The sequence below is a fragment of the Solea solea genome, chromosome 8 (assembly GCF_958295425.1).
Source record: "Solea solea chromosome 8, fSolSol10.1, whole genome shotgun sequence".
Classification (NCBI taxonomy): Eukaryota; Metazoa; Chordata; class Actinopteri; order Pleuronectiformes; family Soleidae; genus Solea; species Solea solea.
This window is the reverse complement of record NC_081141.1, coordinates 6,253,621-6,276,354: the sequence shown is the minus strand read 5'-3', so window position 1 is coordinate 6,276,354 and position 22,734 is coordinate 6,253,621. Positions and strand designations below refer to the sequence as shown.

Here is a 22,734-nt window from a genome sequence, read left to right as displayed (position 1 = left end):
CACACTGATGAGAACTTATCTTCATCAAGTCTGGTGGTACAAAAGTTAGGGAGGAGTTGAGAGAATCAAAGCACTACCTGCACTGTTGTAACATGAAATACGATTTTACCAATTTGAACAAGAAGTAAGGATGTAAGGATCAGAGTCAATATCGTGACAGTGGCTACGAATACATCAATGTATGAATGCTGATGAGCGTGAAATACTGCAGTGAGTCAGAGGACAGACTGTGTTCACACTAGAGCTGCAGCTAACGATTATTTTCATAATCGATTAATCTGTCGATTATTTTTTCGATTAATCGTTTGGTCCATAAATATCAGAAAACCTTAAAAAAGGTTTATCGGTGTTCGTCAAACCTGGAAATGATGATGTTCTCAAATGTCTTGTTTTGTCCACAAACCAAAAATATTAACTTTTAATGATTTCTTTGTTTTCCAGAGCAAAGAAATTAAGAAGATATTCACATTTAAGAAGCTTAAACAATTGGAAATCTTGTTTTAATCATGAAAAAAGCTTCCAAAATAGTTGTCGATTAATTTAGTAATCGATTAATAATCGATTCATCGTTTCAGCTCTAGTTCACACATCTGAGGACACATTCAGAATGGATTGGGAGTGTTCAGACAGGTACTCGTGAGATCACTCAGGACAGATGTCTGAATGGGACAGATATTGTTTTCCTTGCCCAGTGCATGCTGGGATATGTTTATTGGGCTGCAGACAAAAGATGTTTGTAATAAACCATCAAAAGGAGGATGGATCTGTGTACTGTTATAATCAACCCAAGTTACCACAATTAAGTGGACAAGACAGAGGGGATTCATTTGGGCTCTAAAAATAATGTGACGTGTGTTACTCAGGTTGATCTTGCTGCTCGGGCTCTGTGTCTGTTTCTGCTTCTTCCACCGCAGCGTCCTGCTCTGCTGGCTGTCGTTGCGGCTGCTGGAGGAGTCCTCCCTCCTGTGCCGTGTTGTAAGAGCCACAGCCGCTGCACTTCATGCCCAGCACATGGAAAGGCGCGGTGCAGTGGGCTTGGCAATCGTTACATACAATCTTTGGTGAGGAGAGACAAGGGAACAGATTACAAAATGTTTAATACTTGGTTTGTCCATGCTTATAACTAAAACATTTGGTTCAATGTTTAGTTGTTTCCTGCAAATGTTTTACCAACTGCCAACTGAAGACCATCCAGAACCTGTATTCTAAAAGTGGGCTGTTACTGCTGCTCTCTATTAAACGCTCTCCTCAAGGCTCATGTTACTCCTCGACTTTATGCTCCATCAAAGGATTGTCGTCTGGTGGTGCACAAGACAATCCAGACTCTTTTCATGCGTCGTTCCACGCTGGTGGAATGAGCGCTACCAGAACAGGGGGGCATCCCTGAAGCTCTTCCAAGAGCGTCTTCTGTCCTAGCACTTATTTACAATCTCCTTCTGCACTTTGGACCACCTCAGCACTCTCAACCTCTGTCAGTCCACTGTTCCTATCTCGTGGAGTTCTTTCCAAGACTTCTCTTTTTCCTCTTTTGAAAGTCGCTTTGGATGAAAGCGTCTGCTAAATACTTAAATGTAAATGTATTGCAGGCACAGACTGTAATTAATTCAACACAATACATTGTACTTTTGTGCATTTGAGCATATTTATTGAGCATCTTACTTTGACAGTTGCACCCTGGTACTCAGTGGGCATCGGTGACTGGGCAATCTCTACATCTATCTGTTCCCAGTTGTCCTCCATGTTCCAGGCAGAGTGCATACACAGAGGGCAGCGGTACGCTCTGAAACAAACATGGAAATATGACATGGACGTGGTGGAAGCTCTCAGTATTTTGTATCCAGGTTACTTAATAATATATGTGGGGAATCTACATGAACTGCAGTAACCTGTTTACAGCAAATATACATTCAAGCAGTTTGTAATCAGGTTTATCATGTATTCCATAATCTTACTTGATCAGACAGTGCCGATACAAGACAACGCAGACTCTGTGTGTGTGTGTGTGTGTGTGTGTGGGTGGTTAAATACCATCTTTGTGAGGACATGTTGGTCAGTCTACATAACTTCAAAAGGGTTAGGATGACAATTAGGTTAGCCGTTTAACTGAGATGTGGAACTACTGTTCATTTCATGAGCATGTTAGGTGAGAGGGCATTTATTCACTAATAGTGGACTTCTGGCTCCTGATTTGACTGGGTGTTGTGGGATTGTAGCAAAGTTTCTTTTTGATGAGACTGAAGTCTGGAGATTGATCATGTTTGGACACAAAAGTCTGGATTATCCAGAGTTCATGCCTGAGAATGAGAGACCCACAACACTGACCAAACACTCTAGACCAGAGGATGCTCTCAGAATATAGAGCTATTTAAGACTTATTTACTCACTAATACTTACTGACTTTAAAAGAAATGTTACACTGACAGCATCTTTAAAGTTGGTGTAAGTGTGTGTGTGTGTAGAGACAAAAACGTACTGGATAAATGTCAACATATGCATGAAATATATAAAACAAATAGTTACAAGGACAAAATGGCTTATGAGACATACCCTGTTCTGACCATATCATCAAAGCAGGTCCTGCAGAGAATGAACAAACATAAATCATTGTATTATTGTCATAAAATTAATATTGAAAGACTATTACTGAGTTTAAAGAATATATAGATGCGTTCATTTGTGCAACTGCTTTTCAAATCCAGTCTTAACATCTGAGACTGAGTCGTACTTGTGTAGAAGATGGCCGCACGGAAGAACATGAGCACCAATTCTGGAAGTGTGAATATCCTGCACAAAGACGAGCATATCAATATAAATCAATAAAACCTCAGCATCCCTCTCTTCACCATCCTCTAATGTATTTATTTGAACTTTTATTACCTCCATACACACAGGGCAGTTCTGCCTTGACACGTTTTCCACACACTTGAAACAAGAAACAGAATTAGAAACACAAGGCATACAAAGACATAGTTTGTTTGTCAGAAATGGTTAATGTAATTATAATCACCTTGTGGTTTCCCTGTAGATCCTTGGCTAAACACAGATTGCACTTGTCACAGTGGAAATACTTCTCCCTGGGCCCAATCCTGTAAGAGCAAAAACACAATGCCTCTGATGCAGAGGTGAATAAAACACCACGGTGCAAATCAACCACTGACAAAAGGAATGGAGTCAATTGCCAATTTTACCCCCTGATTTTATTATGAAAGAGGTTTTGGTGTAGTGTACTTAAAAGATTTGTGACAAGCTAATTTACATGCATGATCTATATACTGATGTTGCTCACCTGCATATTCCACAGGGTTGACAGTGGTACTGCTTCTTATCTTTGTCGAACAAGTGGCAAATGTTACAGTAATATTCCCCAAACTGCACTTGACACTGCTGACAGCTCTGTTGTGCCTGTAAACTCACATTTGTGACATTTCTCACTCTTTTGAGTTGTGTATAATATACACAACTTAAACATAAACAGAAAGGGTACATTTTAGAATCATTAACAAAGGAGTGTAAAAATGTTTCTCCTCTGTTACCTGCTGAACTGTCAGACACTCCGAGCACTGCACCTCTCTGACTTTGAATCGATCCATCTGGTGGTTTTCTTCTGCATCATGGCACAACCGACACACGTAGAGTTTGCCACAACAAGATGCCTGCAGAGCAAAGACATGTTACTGTTACATATTTTGACATTTTTATTTATTTATTTTGACAATCCAGGTAGTAAGGGATGTTGTTGGGAGTTTATGTTTACCGGTAATTATCACAGTTCATATCGTCATCACAATACTTGCAGTCCTAACAAAAGATAGTGACTATGTAACAATAAATTAAGTACAATTCACACCAATTATTAAAAAACATCAACATTGTTCAAAACTACCATTTTGGCATCAGAAGAGAAGCCCTGTGTTCTGTTTGAATCTGAACAAAACAAAACAAGAAACCATTTTTTGTTTGCCAGATTTATTGTCCTTTGTCAGCTATCAAAAACATTTTTTTTTTTAAAGCTGTATTAAGTTACTTTTAAATATAAATAAATGTCAGTAACATTCAGCTTCCTGCGATTGTCTCTGTGTTTCTCAGTATAGTGGCGTTATTGAAGTGTGTGTCCCATGGCATGGCAGCGCACAGGAAGTGATTTGTTTTACATCACAACTGACAGATGCAGACGTGCAACAGCAAAAAAAAACCGCTAGTAAAGCAAGACTGAAAACGCTTCTGCTGCCACAAAAAAACCTGGATACTCAGCAGTTTGACAGGAATAACACCTCAAGGGATGGGGTAGTGGAGGGTTGGAAGGGGCACAAGATCACCTACACACACAACATGTATAATAGAGGCACTGGTAGTTGGGGGGGTACCTTCACATTTTGTGACCATGTCCACACCTTTCCTTCCAGTTGATGGCGCACTCTTGTTTTGGTCAACATAGAACCGATGTAGCATTTGAGTTAAAAGCTGTTGTCAGTGATTTCCTGTTCAGGAGGTGTTTATTCTATCCTACTCTACTGAGGTACCAAGTACTAGCTAATGGAAAAGAAAAAACAACATGTGACAGCAATGTAGTGAAAAAACGGCATATGATAACTAAGTTAGTTAGTTACTTGAAACTAGCAAACTAAACCTGGTTTCTGTCACATGTTGTTTTCAGGTAGCTAGCAGTCGTAAACATAAAACAATTTTGAGTTTAATTTATCCCGTAAAGGTGCTATTATTATTTAACTATGAGGGTAAGTTTGTAAACAAACCAGCACCCTGTTAATAGAGTTACAATTATTAAAAAAATAGTCAATAAAGTAATGAAACTGGAGACCTTTCTGGTACAGAAGATGTGAAGTATGACCGTGGCATTACACACTGCAGCTTTACTGAAAGTACTTCACAACAGCAGCTTTAAATGGTCTCAGTTTGGCAGTGAGCCAACAAAATAGCAAGCACATGACACAAATAGTGTGTGATATACAGTCAAACAATATAATGAAACACGGAATACTGAATGTTGCACAGCTAATGCATTAACGAATGTGTCACAACACATTTGTTAAGTGTTCAACATTAGCCCGGTCGCTGCCACAACAGTCACAGCTGAGATACAGTTAGACACATTCTTCACTCATTGTCTGCGTGTAAGACAAACGTAAAAGTTGAAAACTCACTTTCAATAAGCAGCTGCGAACATAGTGCTCACAACCGGCAACGGACGCCATGTTTCCCTCCTCCTGTTTCTTCGTCTGGGATCTAAGACTGCTTGTCTTTCTTCTTCTACCGTATATATTTAACAACACTGCCCCCGCACGTTTAAAACACGTTCCTGCAACCACCACAGTCAGAGATTAGGACGAATATGAAACAGTTAGCAAGTTAGCTGCTGGTAATTCTGTAAATGCTTGGTTTTAGTTTCGGTTTTATTAGTTTTAGTGTCATAAAAAGGTCATAATAATACTGCCATCATCCTCTCACATTAATCTCAACACTTATATTTGAATCTGAGATCATCACAGAGGTCACAGATTTTACAAATGCAATTTTTTTTACATCTATTTATATCTATCTATATAAAACGTTATACTTATGTGTTATCTTCATTGTGTGGATCAAATAGGTTTTGTGGCTCCAGAGTGCATTTATTTGGGTGGAGAGGGAGAAAAATGGCTCTTTTAATAAACGGTTGCAGACCACTGGTCTAGGTGAATTTGGGATCTAACCAAATGCCCGGATATTTATAGGAATTGACCGTTTACATTTTAACATCATAGTGAGTTTGAATACTGAGACAGTTATTGGAATGAGGGGATCTCAAGGATAGTATCCATTCAGTCTTATTAGAATTAAGCATTTTAATAAAGTGTCCAGTATTAAAGCATTTTTGAGGGTTTAAGTCATTATGCTGCCGTTTACCTAATTAACACTTTGGGAATATTTCAAATAATAGCAAACAAGCTAATTGATGCCATGTGCAGATCTGTGATCTGTTTGTCAAGAGTTATTGTCTGTGATCGATGAAGCATCCTGTAAGCAACCTTACAAAAAAAACATTTATTGTAAACTTATTATTACTTATGTTCACTTAGATTTTAACTGTAACAGTAAAATCCAATGGCAATAAAAAAATATTTGAAATCAATAAATACGCACTACTTCTTTGTCGTTATTAAGTGTAATTGCCTCCGTCTCAGAATCGGCGCCGCTGGTGTAGTGGTATCATGCAAGATTCCCATTCTTGCGACCCGGGTTCGATTCCCGGGCGGCGCACGTGTTTTAGTATATTTCTCACTATTGATCACATTTACTTGTTCAAACATCATTCTAAAATTTCGGTGAGAAATCGGTGATGGAGTAATTCAATAAATGGCACGATAATGATTATTACTGTAGCGTACTGTATCCAGCAGCTGCTGTTTTTTACCACAGTGTTGTGTACTGTGCTCAGCCAAGCAATGACGACAAAAAAGGCTCATGCAAATACTACTGTTGTAGTTTACCAATGATGTCAGTACGTCGCTATATATTGCGCTTTTGGCGCACAGAAGCGCAGGCACATCTTTTGTGCGTGGGAGCATGAGCGCCTGGTTTTTGGCTTCATTTCAGCGCGCAAGTTGACGCTGCTGCTGACGCCGCCGCTCCGCCATCTTCAACTTCCTATTGTTTGCATCAGACTGAGCCTGACTGCGCTGTGTGAGTGTGTACGTATGTGTGCGAGAGAGAGAGAGGGAGAGAGCGAGCAGAAAGGGCCATCGATCTGTCATCAAACATTTGATTTGGTTTGTACATTCGCGGCCACACGAATTAAGGACACTTTATATGTCACTGGATTAAAGACATCTCAGGACGCGACCACTAAACCTTGATGATGGAGGACGATCTACCCAGAACCTTGTGAGTAACTGCGGCCCTGTCTATGTCCTGGAATGGATAGGCTATGTCTAACCACTCCGCGTCTGAGATGTCTCCACGTTGTTGTTTCACTTAAAACTCGTCATTTAAAACTCACGTGGCCGTAATAGTAATAGTAATAGTTTTTTCGACAGTGGCAGCGTTTACATATGTAATAAAACAACTATCATTTTCGACACGAACGCGAAGTTAGCCGTATTAACAGCTGTAGCCGCGACTACTCAGAAAATGAAACTGAAGAGCTAGTTAGTGTTAGCCACTATTAGCTCTTGATATCAACGCAGCTAGGCAGCTGCCTCCTCTTCCCCCTATTTTCGCGAGAACTTATTGCTTAATTCTCAACAATAGACATATATTGTTAGCAGTGAACATACAATATAAGGTATACTCTCCCAAAGCGTTTCATGTTCGTTAAACACCGTTAGTTGCCAACCCGCTTTTCCATGAGGCCTACTCGAGCCGGCTAGCGTTATCTTTAGCTAGCTGATAGACAAGCCACGTCAACGCTCGTGGAGACGGTACGAGCGAGCACCATTAAGGGGGTGGTCACTCTCATAATGTCTATGAAACACTGAGAATGTTCCTAGTAGCATGTAGTCCGTTAATATTGTAAATACAAATGTTAAAACAAGGAGTTATTGTGTGTCGTAGCTAGCCCTGTTGACTAGCCTTTGTTTGCATGCTACTTCCTGTTTCTCCTCATCGCTACTTGTTTGCAGGTATGTGGGGAATCTGTCCAGGGAGGTCACTGAGCCCCTCATCCTACAGGTCTTCACACAGATTGGACCCTGCAAGAGCTGTAAAATGATAGTAGATGTGAGTATTATCTCCCTTGTTTGGTATTTTAATTTACTGGCCACTTCATTTTGGTTCTCAAGGGACTGAAGTGGCAGGAATGGTACCTGGTGTGGTCTTCTGCTGCCATAGCACATCTGCTTCAAAATGTTACATGTGCATTAAGAGATTATCTCCTTAATATATTTGTAACAAGTGCTTGAGTTACTGTTGCCTTTCAGTCATGCATCATTTAGTCTGACCATTCTCCTGGGAGCTGGCATCCACAAATCACTTATTTCCACCCAGAGAGCAGCAGTTCTCTGGACATTTTCTAAACTTGCATATAGGCATGTCTACTATTGTATGCTGCCATGTGATTTTTAAGATCATGTAATTTGTGTGAACAAGCATTCCAACAGTTGTACCGAATAAAGTGGCTGGTGAGTGCAAAGTGTTTAACAGTAATAAATTGTAAACCGTGCAGTAGATTGAGGTACCTTGGTCTGCATACATGCTTTTTTTGTATTGATTTTATCTTCTCTCAGTCCATTATATCAGGCCTGACACACCAAAATACAGTAGGTGACCCCTGTTGCGAGTGATTAAATCATCATTTCTGCTGTGCACTTAATATCAGTGTTGTTTTCCTGTCAACAGGCAGCTGGAAATGATCCGTACTGCTTTGTGGAGTTCTATGATCACAGGCATGCTGCTGCCTCATTGGCAGCTATAAATGGAAGGAAAATAATGGGTAAGGTAAGCTATCGTATCTACAGGGTGAGTGGGGACGGGTGGGCTGTGGGTATGGGAGTTAATGTGCCTTTACTGTTTGAAAGAAAAAAGAGAAATGCTGCCAATATTCTATTACAAAGTTTCCCAACTCACAAGAGGAAGCTGCTGGAGCCAGGGTCCAAATTAGACTCTGGAAACTTCTATGAAATAATCTCAGGAAAACATTCATTCCATCATTTTAAACCTAATGATGCTGAATTATATGAAACTATGGTATTTGTTATACATGTGTGGCTTGAATGTTGTAATGCAAGTTGCCGTTCAAGAAATATTGATGGAATTATAGTTTAGATGTCCACTGAGCAAGCTAGTACTGTACTGATAGTAAAAATGATTGAGATCATTTAAAATAAGCCAGAGCATCAGCTAAAGCCATTACAAACTTAATCTCCCAACATTTAAAATACCACAGGGCTTTCTTTGTGAAAGAATATCTAAGTGGTACTGAATGGTGTAATAATGAGCTGAGCCTCTGTACTCATTGCTAGACCATAAACTGGAAAATCAAATGACTAATGCGGAAGTTAAAAACCACTCTGTTTTTAGATGTACTTTTAATTATTATGGGCTATACATTTGTGCATCCAGGTATGACATTTTGTGAATCACAAGGTACTGGATTAGGTTTTCACACATAGGACAGAAAGAGAGGAAAAAGTACTATGTCACAAGAAATGGGTAGTTTAATCAGTCCTTGTTTCTACAACCCTGGAATGAACCATACTTGACTGTGAATGATGTAAACATACCCCACCTGGCCTGTCTTCTCTCTGCCCTTCTCCACAGGAGGTCAAAGTAAACTGGGCCACAACACCAACCAGCCAGAAAAAAGACACCAGTAGTAAGTACAAGCACTTGTCCCTGCACTCGGTTGTCATTTATAAGGTGCACCAAAAAATTTGATCAGAAATTGTTACAACACAAATTGAACATTCTGACGTAAATAAAATTATAAACCCTGACCGAAACAGTTTTAGCTTGATTAACCCAATAACTAGATGCAATGTAGGGCTGAAACGATTACTCGATTAATCGAGAAAATAACAGAATTATTGATTTATGGAAAGTAATCGTTGGTTGCAGCCCTAATGCTTGTGCATACTCCAGGAAATTGTGATTTATAAATAAAATGGACAAAGCTGCACAAAGAGTTTTGTTTGTTTTGTTCCCGTGCTAACAAAATTAGCAAATTCAGGCTGAAAATCAGTCACAGAAAAAAGTATTTAGCCTGTAGAGAATTGTACCGCGTACTGTACCAAGGTCCAGGCCTAAACAGTTTTTCCTCCTGCAGATCACTTTCATGTCTTTGTTGGAGACCTCAGCCCAGAAATAACAACAGAAGATGTCAAAACTGCCTTCGGCCCCTTTGGCAGGATATCGTAAGTATAAAGCCAGTATTTACTGACATTCAGAGCTGCATCTTTCAAAGAAATGTCTCATTCAAAATACCAGATGGTCTCAGGTTTAATCGTCCCAGATGTGTGGATTTGTTGTTTCCCTTTTTTCTAATTATAATGTAAATCTCTTCAGGATTTTTGACAGTTGTTTGAACAATTTTTTAAAGACCTGGATACATGTTTGGAAAATGATTCTCAGGTGTTTTCTAAATTTCTAACCAAAAACTTCACAGAGAATCTTCACATTAATCAACAGTGAAAATGGTTAATTGTAGCCATTCAAAGATAAATAAGTTAGGTATAGACAACAGAAAATGCTTAGATATTGATTGTGTTTTTTGTTGAAATTAGTCAACATAAAATAACATGGGTTAAGTTATAGTTTTTGTGTCAACAATTCACTCCCTTCTTCCTTTGTCTTAATATCAAGTAGTATTTATAGGTTTTTTTAATTTTATGAAATAAATGAACAGAAATCAATAACTGGTAGATCAATTTGATATTAAAGTGGCAGCCTCACGTTTGTAGTTATTTATATACATTTTCTGTGTTTGTCCGCAGAGATGCTCGTGTTGTGAAAGATATGGCTACAGGGAAGTCTAAAGGCTATGGCTTTGTGTCTTTCTTCAACAAATGGGTAAGTAGACATCATAGTGTCAGTACTGCTGTGAACTGTGGCGTTCAAAGTATTCATATTTCTATAAATCATGCTTCATGGAACATATGCTTTCTGTCTTGTTAGTTTTCACATTTCTTGTATCTTACATTGGTTTTTTTTAACTACACTTCAGCTCAGTGCAATAACCGCATGGCTTTTCTTTCATTCCAGGATGCAGAGAATGCTATTCAGCAGATGGGGGGTCAGTGGTTAGGGGGAAGGCAGATTCGAACTAACTGGGCCACAAGAAAGCCCCCCGCCCCAAAGGCCACATATGAAAGTGAGTGGTCGTTAATGTGCAGGTTTCACACGCTGAGGTCATTTAATTATTGGATCACACGGTAACGGCATTGTTTTATTTTGTTTTTTTCCTCAGGTAACTCCAAGCACCTTTCCTTTGATGAAGTAGTCAATCAGTCCAGTCCCAGCAACTGTACTGTGTATTGTGGTGGAGTCAGCTCAGGCCTGACAGGTAAGAAACATTATTGTCATCATTTATTGCTATTGCTGCCATCTAGAGTTGCAAATACTGTCATTTTTAATTGTTTACAAAACACTGATGTACATCAGTGGTACATGATTTTGTGAGCCCAATGAAACAATGAGACTGTTCAGAGAAAAAGTCAGAGGTGGAATATTTCATGTCTGTTCCTGTTGGATTCATTTGAAAAGTAGTGATCCATAAGCAGTAGCTGTGACTGCACTGCCCTCCACCAGAGTTGCAGTGCCATGTTCTGTCAAAGGGGTCAGCTCAAAAATAGCTTCAACTGGCTTCACTGTCAGGCTGACTTCTTCTCCTGTTAATTAAATTACGTATTTGGTTCGTGTGCGCCCTCTGCTGTTAGAAGTCATAACTACACCACATGTGAGATCCAGAGAAATAACACACAGACGAAAAGAAACGGACATTGTAAATTCTAAATAGATTAAATTCTCAAATGTGGGTAATTGAATGTTAATCAGCATCACAATGATGATACTGACATGCTACCACTGTTGAAGACTCTTCATAAAAAAGGGTTAGGCTGACCTTATTTAATATATTTAAGTGATGACAAAATACCAAGAACATTTTCTGTTGGAGCTACACCTTATTTTACTTTACCATAGGCCTCTGTGATTGTTGACAAGCAATTAATACGCTTCTAAGTGCATAATGTTGAATTTATTCCTCACTTTATTGATAAATTAATTCCTACAGAATTGAAGCCATGTGTATCCATGTCGTCAGCAGATGCCAGTGTGCCTCTGTTCTCGTGCAGCAAATATTTGTGGTTTTATTCATGACACCAGCTCATGGAGATTGATATGTGATGTTCTCTGCATGTTTTGCTTTCAGAACAACTGATGAGACAGACTTTCTCTGCCTTTGGACAAATCATGGAAATCCGAGTTTTCCCGGATAAAGGCTATTCATTTGTGAGGTATGTGAGGACGGTTCTTAGTTCTATTCACGTCAAAGTGTGATGCACTGGTTCTTGATCAAGTCCATGGTATTGTTAACCTGGTGCTTCACATCACATGCATTATTTTACTGGCATGACCAGCAGTGGTTAAATTCACATGTTGTTTTTTTTTTTTTTTATTATTATAATAATGATAATGTAATTGTTCATGTGCTTTAACACTTCATCTCTGCTCCATTAGTAACTTTAAAATGTCAGGTAGATACTTGCAGTGCAAAAAGAATTAGCCACTAAAATAAAATTAAATGGAAACACAGTGGAATATTTTGTGTTCAAACTCAGCAGCAAAAATCACTAAAAATATTTGTGGCTAGCAGCTATGTTAATAGCCAGAAGATGAATGCACAAATATGTCTAATTTGCATGTTCACTTAAATTTGCATGTTGTGTTTTCCTCACTGTTTGCATTGCAGTCATTAGACCTATATGTGAATGCTGATTTAACACATTCCCACTGGTCCAAAACTCATTTCATGCCAGGTTTTCTTGGATTTTTAACAGTGGCAATGGTGTTTTTTGTGTCCATTTCTCCAGAAGTCGGTGTGGTCTTCATTGGAAAAGGTTCTTCTACTCACTCTTGTCTGTTTTTGTTCAGGTTTAACTCCCACGAGTCAGCAGCCCATGCTATTGTGTCAGTGAATGGCACTTCAATAGAGGGACACATAGTTAAATGCTACTGGGGTAAAGAGACCCCGGACATGATGAACCCGATGCAGCAGATGCCAATGCCTCAGGTAAGCGACACCATAATACTCTACATGCAGTGTAAATAAGCCGCATGTACTCGCAGGGTAAGCATCCAGTGACATCTGTAAGTTAGTGCAGGCATTAGTCATGATTGTTCTGACTAATGTTGGATTATTATTGCAATAAATTGTTTATTTTAAACATGTCAAATTATCGTAACCCAGTGCATAATACAACGTTCTTGACTCCTTTTATTGCCATTTCTGTAACCCCTGACATTATTTTAAATTTAATGACATAGACATAGACAGAGACATTTGTGCATATGTTGTCTGGAAAATGTATGTGATACCCTCATAAGAATCTCTTGATCCACTTGTGGGTCCCGACTCTTGAAACAACCCTAAAATGCACTGGAATAGCTTTACCTAACATTTGGGCTTGAAACAAATGCTTTGCAGGCAAATTACATGGTTTTCAGAGAATATTGTAAACTTTAAATCTTAGTGAGCTAGTCACATTTTTTACTTGTAACGTCTTGTTTTGTCCACAAACCAAAATGATTGATTTTTAAGGATTTCTTTGTTATCTGGAGCAAAGAAACCAGAAGATATTCACATTTAAGAAGCTGAAAACGGGAGGGTCTCAGATTCTGAGCTCATGCTGATGTCCCACTTTGTTGTGCTGTACTCCACAGCAGAGCAAGATGAGCTTCGCTGCTGCCGCCCAGCCCTATGGCCAGTGGGGCCAGTGGTACGGCAACGGGCCCCAGATTAGCCAGTATGTCCCGAATGGGTGGCAGGTCCCCGCCTACGGCGTCTACAGCCACAGCCAGGCCTGGAACCAGCAGGGCTTCAAGTAAGTAGCATGGTGCTTCCCTTCACCGCCTCCTCCAACTCAACCAGCACCAGACTTCCCCTACAAGACCGAGGCAGCGAGAGCCAGCTCTGGCCACAGGAGGGAGCCATTATCTGCTGCCCCCTCCCCCCCATTTTCCCTTTTCCCCCTTTCCCCCTCCTCCCCTCACCCCCCCTCATTTTAAGAAGATTGAGAAACGATCAAACACACACTCACAAAACAGTCTGAGCTCCGATCATGTTAAGCATTTTTCAGTTTGTCAGGTCGACCGTTGTCGCAGTAACTGAAGGGTTTTGTTCCAAAATGTGTTCGTGACTTGAATTTTAGTGCAGAAAAACTGTCAGCTTGCCTATAAATGATTGTAAGATTGTCTTCAACTAGCAAAAGGCTTTTTTTTTTAAAAATTCATTTCAAGAAACTTAAAATAACTGACAAATAAGTGCTAAAGGCTCAGAACAAAGTTTAATTTCTTGTCCACACCCAGATATTGTTTATTGATGAAGAATGCAAATGTTCCTTTTTGTAAGATTGCCCACTGTGTGTAAGAATTGACCTTTAAGGCTGTTCATTTGTTTTGTTTGTCTAAATCCATGTTGTAGCTTTTTACCATATTTTTTTTCTTTTTGATTTCATTGATTTCTTTTTACATATACCTGATAATTTGATCTGTATATGTCTGTCAGTGGGTCATGTTTAATATAATTTGTAGGTTTAAGTCATCACATTTTGTTTTTATTTAGACAGCCTATGTGCAGTGATGCTTTGTACACCAAAGACCAATAAAGGAGAGGCCATATGACGTTGACAGTCTAAGATTCTTGATGATCAGGTGTATGAAGAGTCTGTACAAAGGTGTGAGGTAGCTGTAACCCAGATGTTGAGACACATTTCCTGAGACAGAGGGCCGGCCTCTCTTGACTTTGAAGATAAACCATATCCTTTTATAAGCTGTTTTCCACACTGAATTAAGAATTAACTTTTATCGCATGGGTAATGGAAGACACAATCCAACATGCGGATTAGGTGAGAATTGACATAGTCGTTTAAACGAAGGTGAACAACATCAACATGGCTGTAAACTCTTAAACTTGGCTGATTGCAGCTGTGATACGTTTGTTAGCAGTTGGGAGGGGGAAGAGAGGAATAGTTAGCTTGCTGTGCTTAGCCTGTATGCTTTGTCTGCTCGTCCTCCCATGTTTAATCAAACAAAACTTACCTTTGTCCTCCAAATAGCCTCCTTTCTGTTTTTTTTGCAAGCTTGATTTTTTTTGCCCCGCCTGCCTCATCCTCACATCCTCTGATAACTCTGTTTGCCACCTTGTTTTCATTCACTCTGTCCAGATTCTAGTAGCTCTAAAATAAGCCGCCCCTTTGGCTCCCTTTCGCCTTGTCTCTTCTAACCTGCTGGCATTTTGTCTTTCTGTCTCTCTCTGTCTCTCTCTGTACCTCGTCTTTTTTGCAGTCACTTACCGGCCAGTGCTGGGTGGACTGGCATGAGCGCCATCAGTAACGGTGGGGTTATGGAGCCTACACAGGGATTGAATGGGAGTATGCTAGCCAACCAGCCTGGTATGGGAGCCACGGGATACCCCACGCACTGATAAGTGGGCAGGGTGTGAGATTTGTCAACCATCAGCCTCTTATTGGCTGTACGGTGCCCTGCTGGGCTGTGTAACACCGCCTCCATTTGTGGCAGGACTAAGACTTTAACTGGGATGTGGAACCTAATGACGTCTAAGGAGATGTAAATTGGATTTCATTGGGGGGGTTGAGGTAACAGGAACCAGGGAGGAGCGATTTGACCCACACAGGTATTCACACCCTTTGTGGGAAGCAAGACTGGCCAAGAACCAGGGCTCTTACCATTTTTAAGTTAACTGTAAATGAGTATAAAACTGTAAAGGAGAAACGTTTGGATTTTTTTTTTTTTCTTTTTTCTGGCTTTTACAAATTGCTGCCATGTTCACATCTCAGACACCGAGAGGTTTGTCTTGTTTTTTTGTTTGTAAAGAAGAAACAGAATTGTGCTAAGTTATGATGATCCTTCGTTATTATTTGAGGAATGGAAATCTGTTTCATTTGTTTTCATTTTCTCTTGGGATTAAAATCAAGTGCAGGGATTGTTGCCACTGCTGTTTCTCTGTAAGGGCAGATAAATATTGCACACTTTTTTTCTTCTCTTGTAAACGGACAAATTTGACAACCAAGAGTTTGCTTTTCTTTTCTTTTCTTTTTTTTTGCATTCTGTTTCTCCTCCATATCTTTCAGACAGCCTCAAATCCTTTCGCCGCCTGTAAATAACCATCCGCTCGTTCATTCATTTGAAACTGTGTAAGTAAAAAATGCTACTGTTAACTGTGGGTGCTTGCTTTTCTTTTTTTTTTGTTTTTCTTTTGATAACTCGACAGTTAACGCCAACATTGTACGTCGCAGAGTGGCACTGTGAGAAGTGACACTGGCACAGTGCAACACACGCGATTCTTCCATGCAGGGATAAGACAGCATTGCCATGCAGTGCATACTTTAAAATGTAACACAGTTCAAATGTTAAAGGGTGAACATGTTTGACACTTGTGATGTTTTTTTAAATATCTACTGAAACACCGGTGTTTTATATCAAAATCTTAAGTGGATTCAACCTTTACACTTGCTCTTTTTTGCCAGAGAAATGGAGAGGCCATTGTAACCGTTGCCTTATAGAGCTGGTTTCTTTTAGCTGACAAGATCCTCTTTTTAATTAGGCAGTGCCTACAGACATTTTCAGACCCTTTTGTTTAGAAAGGTGTTAGCCCCGAGAACTGATGACTCTGCTACTGTAATCAATGTTTTCTTGCTTTGTCCAATTAAAATGCTAATGCACATAAAAAAAAAAAAAACTACACTGTGTGGTGGGTTTCTTCTCCTCTTGGACGCCCTGGAGTTATAGGAAACATTAATTAAGAGTTTTAATTCAGTAATGTTTGAGTTTGATGCTTTGCTCGGTTCCGGTGTCTAGTTAAATATTAATCTTGACCGGAAATCATGAGCTGTTAGATTACACACATTATGCTCAGGCTACAGTCTGATTAATCTTTGTCATTTTGCAGGTTTGTAATTTTAATGTGGAATAATGGATTTCTACCAGACAGTGATCAAGATGCGCTGCTGACGTCTGAATGAGGGACCTTTCCTCTAACGCTAGAATGAGAACGATATAGTCATGTTTTCTTTCTTTTGGAGCTGCAACTAACGGTTATTTTCATAATCGATTAACCGTTTGGTGTTCAGAATATCTGAAAACCTTAAAATATGTTGATCGGTGTCCGTCAAACCTTTTTTTTTGTTTTTAAAAAACCTTTTACTGATTTCTTTGTTATCCAGAGCAAAGAAATGAAGAAAATATTCACATTTAAGAAGCTTAAACAGTCGGAAATCTTGTTTTAATCAAAAAAAAAAGCTTCAAGCCGATTATTCGATTATCAAAATAGTTGTCAATAGCTGATTTAATTTTATTTCATAATAACGACTATGGAAATTCCCCATGTGTGCACTAGGTGGTGCTCTCAGTCCACGTGTGCTGCATGCGTGTGGAGCGCAGGTGGCTGCTCTGCAGTTATTTAGCACAGTGACACCCAAACCATCAGTCAACCTGTCACCATTTTAAATGACTGTCTGTCACATTGAGGCATGTGTGTATGTGTGTGTGTGTGTGACTTTTATATCCTGTCATTTTGTGTTACCTTTGAAAGCAAATTAAGCTTTTACGTACATAGCATGTACAATTTTCAATATATACAACATTTCTGTATGTATATGCAGAACCAACCTCTCTCTCTGTGTGTGTGTGAGCTCCTCTAAGTCACAGTCACTGTGTCATGGACAGCCATGCAGTCTGACTGGCTGGAATAACAGGCAGCAAGAGCTGTGACAGGCTGATAAATGGTTTGTCTTTTCACAGCTGCTCAGCCACGACCTGACTGGGCCTTTACTGGTCTCAGAGAGAGAGAGAGAGAGAGATGTCAGGAGATGAGTTAGTGAGCTGATTACAGCTGAAATCGATCAAAGTCGCCATTTCCCGCTCGTCTGTCCTGCTTCCTTCCTCTCAGCGTTTTCTACTTGTGCTTTTTGTAGAAAGGCTAATTTAAGTCATGTCCTGTTGTACTCCTCATTTGGGGGGGAAAACAGGATTCTGTGATTTAGGATGTCGTCGTGCGGCGCAGTGCATTATCCTTGAAACGTCGTGTGCACACGGGGAGAACATGCAAACTCCACACAGTTGAGCCAGTGACCTGTATGAAAGTCGGACACATTGGCTCTGTTGTCGTTGTATGGTGACAATAAAGATCCTTTCCTAATATCTTTCTTGCTTTCTTTCTGATGTTTTGCAGACTTTCTCCTGGCGCCGTGACTCTTGTCGCATCTGTTCACCGTCTGGCATCGAGTTGTTTATTGTTAAATAATAAAAAATTCATAAATTAAGACCAAATTTAGGCAAACATCATGCGTCGCGGTGTTTGTTTTGAGTTTAGATTTTGAACAGTGAAACCATTAAACCAGACATTTGTGACTATTTATGGCATTTAAGCCTCGTCTGTTCTTCTTCACAAGTGGCGCGCAGTCACACACACACACACACATGGACAAAGTCAGGCAGAGTTAAAGCGTTCCTCATGCACAAGGGAAGAAACGCAGATGAACAGCTGTCATATTGGGAATAAACCTCTTTTGAGCTGTAGCATGTGAGCCGTATGGTGACTTATTTTTCATCTACAAGCAAAAAAAACGTTGCAATGAACACATTATCACTCGCGGGGCCAAAGTTTTACTGTAAATCTAAATATGGCTTTTAGTAGCTTGTGGCTGCTGTTTGTACAGAAGTCGAAATATTGCTGTAGATACTGTAACTGACAATTTGTGGAGCCTTTATCCGCGGTTAATTAAATTAAAATGAATTTACATTAGCATAAAGTATGTACGCCATAATTGTCACTAATAACCACTTGTGAAAACACAATTTCAAATGAAAACATTAGTGCTGCTGTGCATTCATTGCGAATAAAAGAGGCGTGTTCATTTGTGCTCAACTGGTGGGAGGAGCTTAAAGGCGCCATAGACCGGAAGCTCCAATTAACGCTGCGTTTGTGTGTGTATCTGCGTCATTACCTCGTTTATGAAACCCTAAAGTTTCAGAACAAACAGTTGAGCCACTGCTGAGAAAATAGGGTTTTATTGTTTTCCTGGGCTCTGCGAAGCGGATCGGCACTTCCCTATGCTGATGATGTCATCAGAAAACCTCACCACTCCTCTCACCGTCATAGCGCCTCCTGGTGCGGGCACTAGTCCGGGCACATCCGGTTGCGTACATTCAACCGCAGAAGAAGAAGAACTACTCTCGTTGTAGCTGCTGAGATGCAGAGCATCCACCGTGCCAGAGGGGGAGCTGTGTATCTGAGAGCTGGCCTATCTATTACGTCACTTCCAGGTACCTGGCCAATCACAGGACAGTGGGAAAGCTCTCGTTGGCTGGCCAATCACAACACAGTCCACGTTCTGGGGGTGTGGTTTTGGTCTGAAACAGCGCGGCTGACGAGAGCGTCAGTGAGGAGATATTTTGATCTGCTCGTTTGCAGCGACTGGGAGGTTTTTAACCATGAAAACAAGTTAATATATGTAAGTAGACCTCCATAACTAACATATATGTGCGATACAAGCATTCTATGTCACCTTTAAAGAGAGCTGTGGTCCAAAAACATAATGCTGTGTTCACACCGAACGCCATTTGTCACGTTTCCGCATTTTAGCGAAGTAACAGGCTTTTGTTACTTCGAAATGACTGCAGACATTTCCATAAGAGATTCAGTAGGTGGCGCTGTATCTCTCTATAAGCTGCCGTATGATTTCCAGCAACAGTACTGCAGTTTAGATGTCGTCTCCTCCACGTCCGAGTCAAAGGTATACAGTAATCGGACTATGAATCACATTATCCAGGTATGTTAGTCTGACTACGACTAGCTCCATTTTAGTCGGACTAACGTGTTTATGACGTTAAGAAAACCAAATCTTTCTCTTAGTCTGACTAAAATTGGACTTTTAACATGCATGTAAACATTCTGAAAGTGGGAAAGCACAGAACGGGTGTTCATATTGTACTGGTGGCTGAGTGAGTTCTGCACAAAGTCCGACGAGGCAGGAAAACAAAAAGGAGTTGAGGAAAATGTCGAGGGCTTGAAGGACACGAGGTGACTGTGGATTGTTTGAGCGAACAGCGTCTGCTGAGTGTTTGTCTGTGTTTCCATGCAAGTGACAGCTTGCGGCAGTGGCTGACAGCAAATAAACATGTTCCAGTAATTAACCTTGACAGGCCCAATGTGGTGCCAACAGCAGAAACCTGCTAATGACACAATTAATCCATAATTAAGGCGTTCTGTCACACACACACACTCAGCCGGTGAACATGTGTGCATGAGAGTTCTGCTCAAACCAAATGTGTCACAGTAACGTCGTAAAAATGACCCTGGATGAACATAAAGTGCCAACAGTTATTAGTTTCTGTGGTGGTGGTGAAATAACATTTGTACAGTATATAGCTCGTAATTGTGTTTACATGGAACTGGATGGAAACAGCCAGCGGTCTGAGGAGCAAACAGCACAGATTCAGAGGCTGTTTCCTGCAGTGAAATAATGACCTTTTCCTTTATGACGGTCTTACTGAACCGAATTTAAGGTGTTTTTTTTTTAAATTGCAGCCTGGACTGACACCAAACTACACTATAACCTGATTTTTCTGTGGTATAATATCCCGTGAAATAACTGTGCTCACGCTCCTGTACCCAGTGACGGGGAATTACACGTAACGACGTTATTTAATTTATGACAAAATGTACGTAATTGTAATCCGTTACATTACCGGGAGAAAACGTGTAATTAAATTACAGTTGCTTTTGGAAATTTCTATGATTACAATTTTAGTTACATTTTAAAAATCGCCCCAACAACATCAACATCCTCCTTCTGAAGCCGACGCTTGTGATTGGCTCTCTCTGGTCATGTGCCATTATTTTCTGTCATCAGTTTATTACCAACCAAAATAATGATCTATGCTTTTAATCCACTTTTAAAGTCAGAAAAGTAACCAAAATGTTGTTATATTACTTTGAGAAAGTAATTGAAATAGTAACACTACTAGTTAATACCTCATACAACTATCCCTTTAATACTTCATTCATGTCCTGTGTTCCTTTGAAGCTGAACAGTAACCCATGCATCACCATAATAATAATCCGTGTCAACAAACCGTCACCTATTTGTTTTACATTAAAGGTTTCGCCCGCGTTTGCTGTGTTCCAAAGTTTTGCCGTCGATATCAGATGCAGCAACTCTGCCCTGGTTTAGTTCTCACTGAATTTATGTTCCTGTTTAATATTCCAGCACAATCTATTCAGCACACCCAAGGACATTTATAAATGTTCTACCAGTACATCCAGTAGAAATATTTCAGATTTACCTCCGTAGTGAGCGCTACTCGCTTTAAATAAACTAACACATGGATCTTGAAACTAAACAAGATACAGTATGTGTTCTCGTTCCTCATCTCTGACCAGCAGTGGGAGTTTGCAAGTGGACTTAAAAGGGGCAAATATTTCCTGTGGAATTAATCACACAAGGAAAGAATCCATGTGTATTTGTTTTTGCATCGAATTACGCTTGTGTTTGTTGCAGCTGGGACGCGCATTTGTCAGAGAGCTGATGAATGGAAGGCCCTCTGTGCTCGCTGAGGCGCTAATACTCAAAGACAAATGTTCATTTTTACCATTTTTTACTATCAATGAGATTGAACTATGTGTGTGTGTGCCCCCTGCTGGCTGAACATGGGCACTGCTGGTCTACAGCTGCCTTATTTGATAAGTTTGTGACTCTGAACAAAGGATTTTCGCTGAAGTAAAAAAGAAAACTCATGGGTCAACATCGTATGTGTGCAGAGATATAAAAAACACTGTAAGGACACAAACTTCAGTTTCCAGCTGAAACAGGCAAGATAATAGCGAGACTGAACTTCTTATTAGGGCCCTGCACTAGCACCAGGGGCCGAAATGGCTCCTGGTACAAATTTGTGCGAGGAATCTATCGTTTTCCTTCAGATTATTATTATATCTGTGGATTTCCGGTCATTTTTGCATAAAAACTTGTGCGTTGCATCAGGGCAAGGTGAAACGTGGATGGAGCAAGCCAAAATTAAGTTGCACCGAATTTCACAAAACTGGGTGGGAACTTGTAACAGACCAAGGCGAACAAAAAAGTCCATTGGGACCACAGCCACAACTCAACAGGAAGTCGTTTTTTTCTTCTTTTCCTTCCACAAGTCGTGTTTTCAGTGAGTGTGAGTGTAGTCTAAAGGCTAAATATGACTTAAAATATCAAAAACACGACAAAAGCCATCTTTTCATCATCTTTGTCTCACACAAGCAGGTCCACAAAACAGAAGCAGAGGTGCATATAAATGTCACACAATTGGCAGGGTTTATTTTCAAAGAAATAAATGACCCACAAGTCATTTTCCCTTTAAAATAAAAAAAATAAAAAAATTAGTTATAAGAAACAAACGTTGGTTAAACAGAGGGATTACTGCCCGACACCACAGGCTCTGTAAAATCCACAGCAGAGTCAAAACAAACAACAACTGCGGGTGTAAATACAATATTTCCTCCTGTAATGTCCAAGCCAGAGTGGCCACAGAAGATGGGAAACAGTATTTACAATGAAAACCTCCTTCTAAACATCAAAACCAATCCAGGTAACCACAGAAACGAATACAGGTTCATTAAAATAACAGTGGCAATGCTCAATAAATCTAGTAAAATACTAAATAAAAGGTCAGTGATTTAAAACGCAATTTAAAAGAAAGGTGCAGAGGTGCCAGGGTGCCACTCCTGACTCTTTCTTAGCGAACCTGTGTGTGCCTAATAAAGTGCCCTGTGACTGTGTTTATAGTTTGGCCGAAGTCAGACTGCTGAACCGGAGCCAGCAGAGCGAGGTGGGTGTCAGATGTGTCGGCTAGTAAAAGAAGTAAGATTCATCATATCAGCGCGGCTGATGTTTATGGTGTTTTCATAAAACGTGTCAAACTTCACTCCGAGCTAAACAGTGGAACTAAACATTAGAGCCGCCCCCCAACTTCTCTGACACGACACAAAACCCGCGTGTGTGCCAAGTCTTGTTCTTGATC

At 40.1% G+C, this 22,734-nt stretch overlaps 2 protein-coding genes and 1 non-coding gene across 3 annotated transcripts; 2 read left to right on the top strand and 1 right to left on the bottom strand.

The window, feature by feature from the left end:
- Positions 1 to 601: 601 nt before the first annotated feature.
- Positions 602 to 5,298, bottom strand: rchy1 (ring finger and CHY zinc finger domain containing 1). Its single transcript, XM_058636347.1, has 9 exons — positions 5,160 to 5,298; positions 3,534 to 3,653; positions 3,287 to 3,402; positions 3,008 to 3,086; positions 2,878 to 2,922; positions 2,726 to 2,784; positions 2,548 to 2,577; positions 1,660 to 1,780; positions 602 to 1,056 (listed from the first exon to the last, which is right to left on the bottom strand). Exons 1-9 carry the CDS (start codon positions 5,208 to 5,210, stop codon positions 856 to 858), a joined length of 822 nt encoding a protein of 273 aa, XP_058492330.1. The 5' UTR covers positions 5,211 to 5,298; the 3' UTR covers positions 602 to 855.
- An 886-nt stretch (positions 5,299 to 6,184) lies between these two features.
- trnag-ccc (transfer RNA glycine (anticodon CCC)) lies at positions 6,185 to 6,255 on the top strand. Its single transcript has one exon. It is a non-coding gene; the product is annotated as a tRNA-Gly (tRNA).
- Positions 6,256 to 6,553: 298 nt separating this feature from the next.
- Positions 6,554 to 15,892, top strand: LOC131463969 (cytotoxic granule associated RNA binding protein TIA1-like). Its single transcript, XM_058636172.1, has 12 exons — positions 6,554 to 6,879; positions 7,617 to 7,713; positions 8,332 to 8,430; positions 9,253 to 9,307; positions 9,758 to 9,845; positions 10,425 to 10,500; positions 10,693 to 10,801; positions 10,898 to 10,993; positions 11,861 to 11,945; positions 12,583 to 12,721; positions 13,372 to 13,532; positions 14,995 to 15,892. The coding sequence occupies exons 1-12, from the start codon at positions 6,851 to 6,853 to the stop codon at positions 15,131 to 15,133; spliced, it is 1,173 nt and encodes a 390-aa protein (XP_058492155.1). The 5' UTR covers positions 6,554 to 6,850; the 3' UTR covers positions 15,134 to 15,892.
- Positions 15,893 to 22,734: the final 6,842 nt, after the last annotated feature.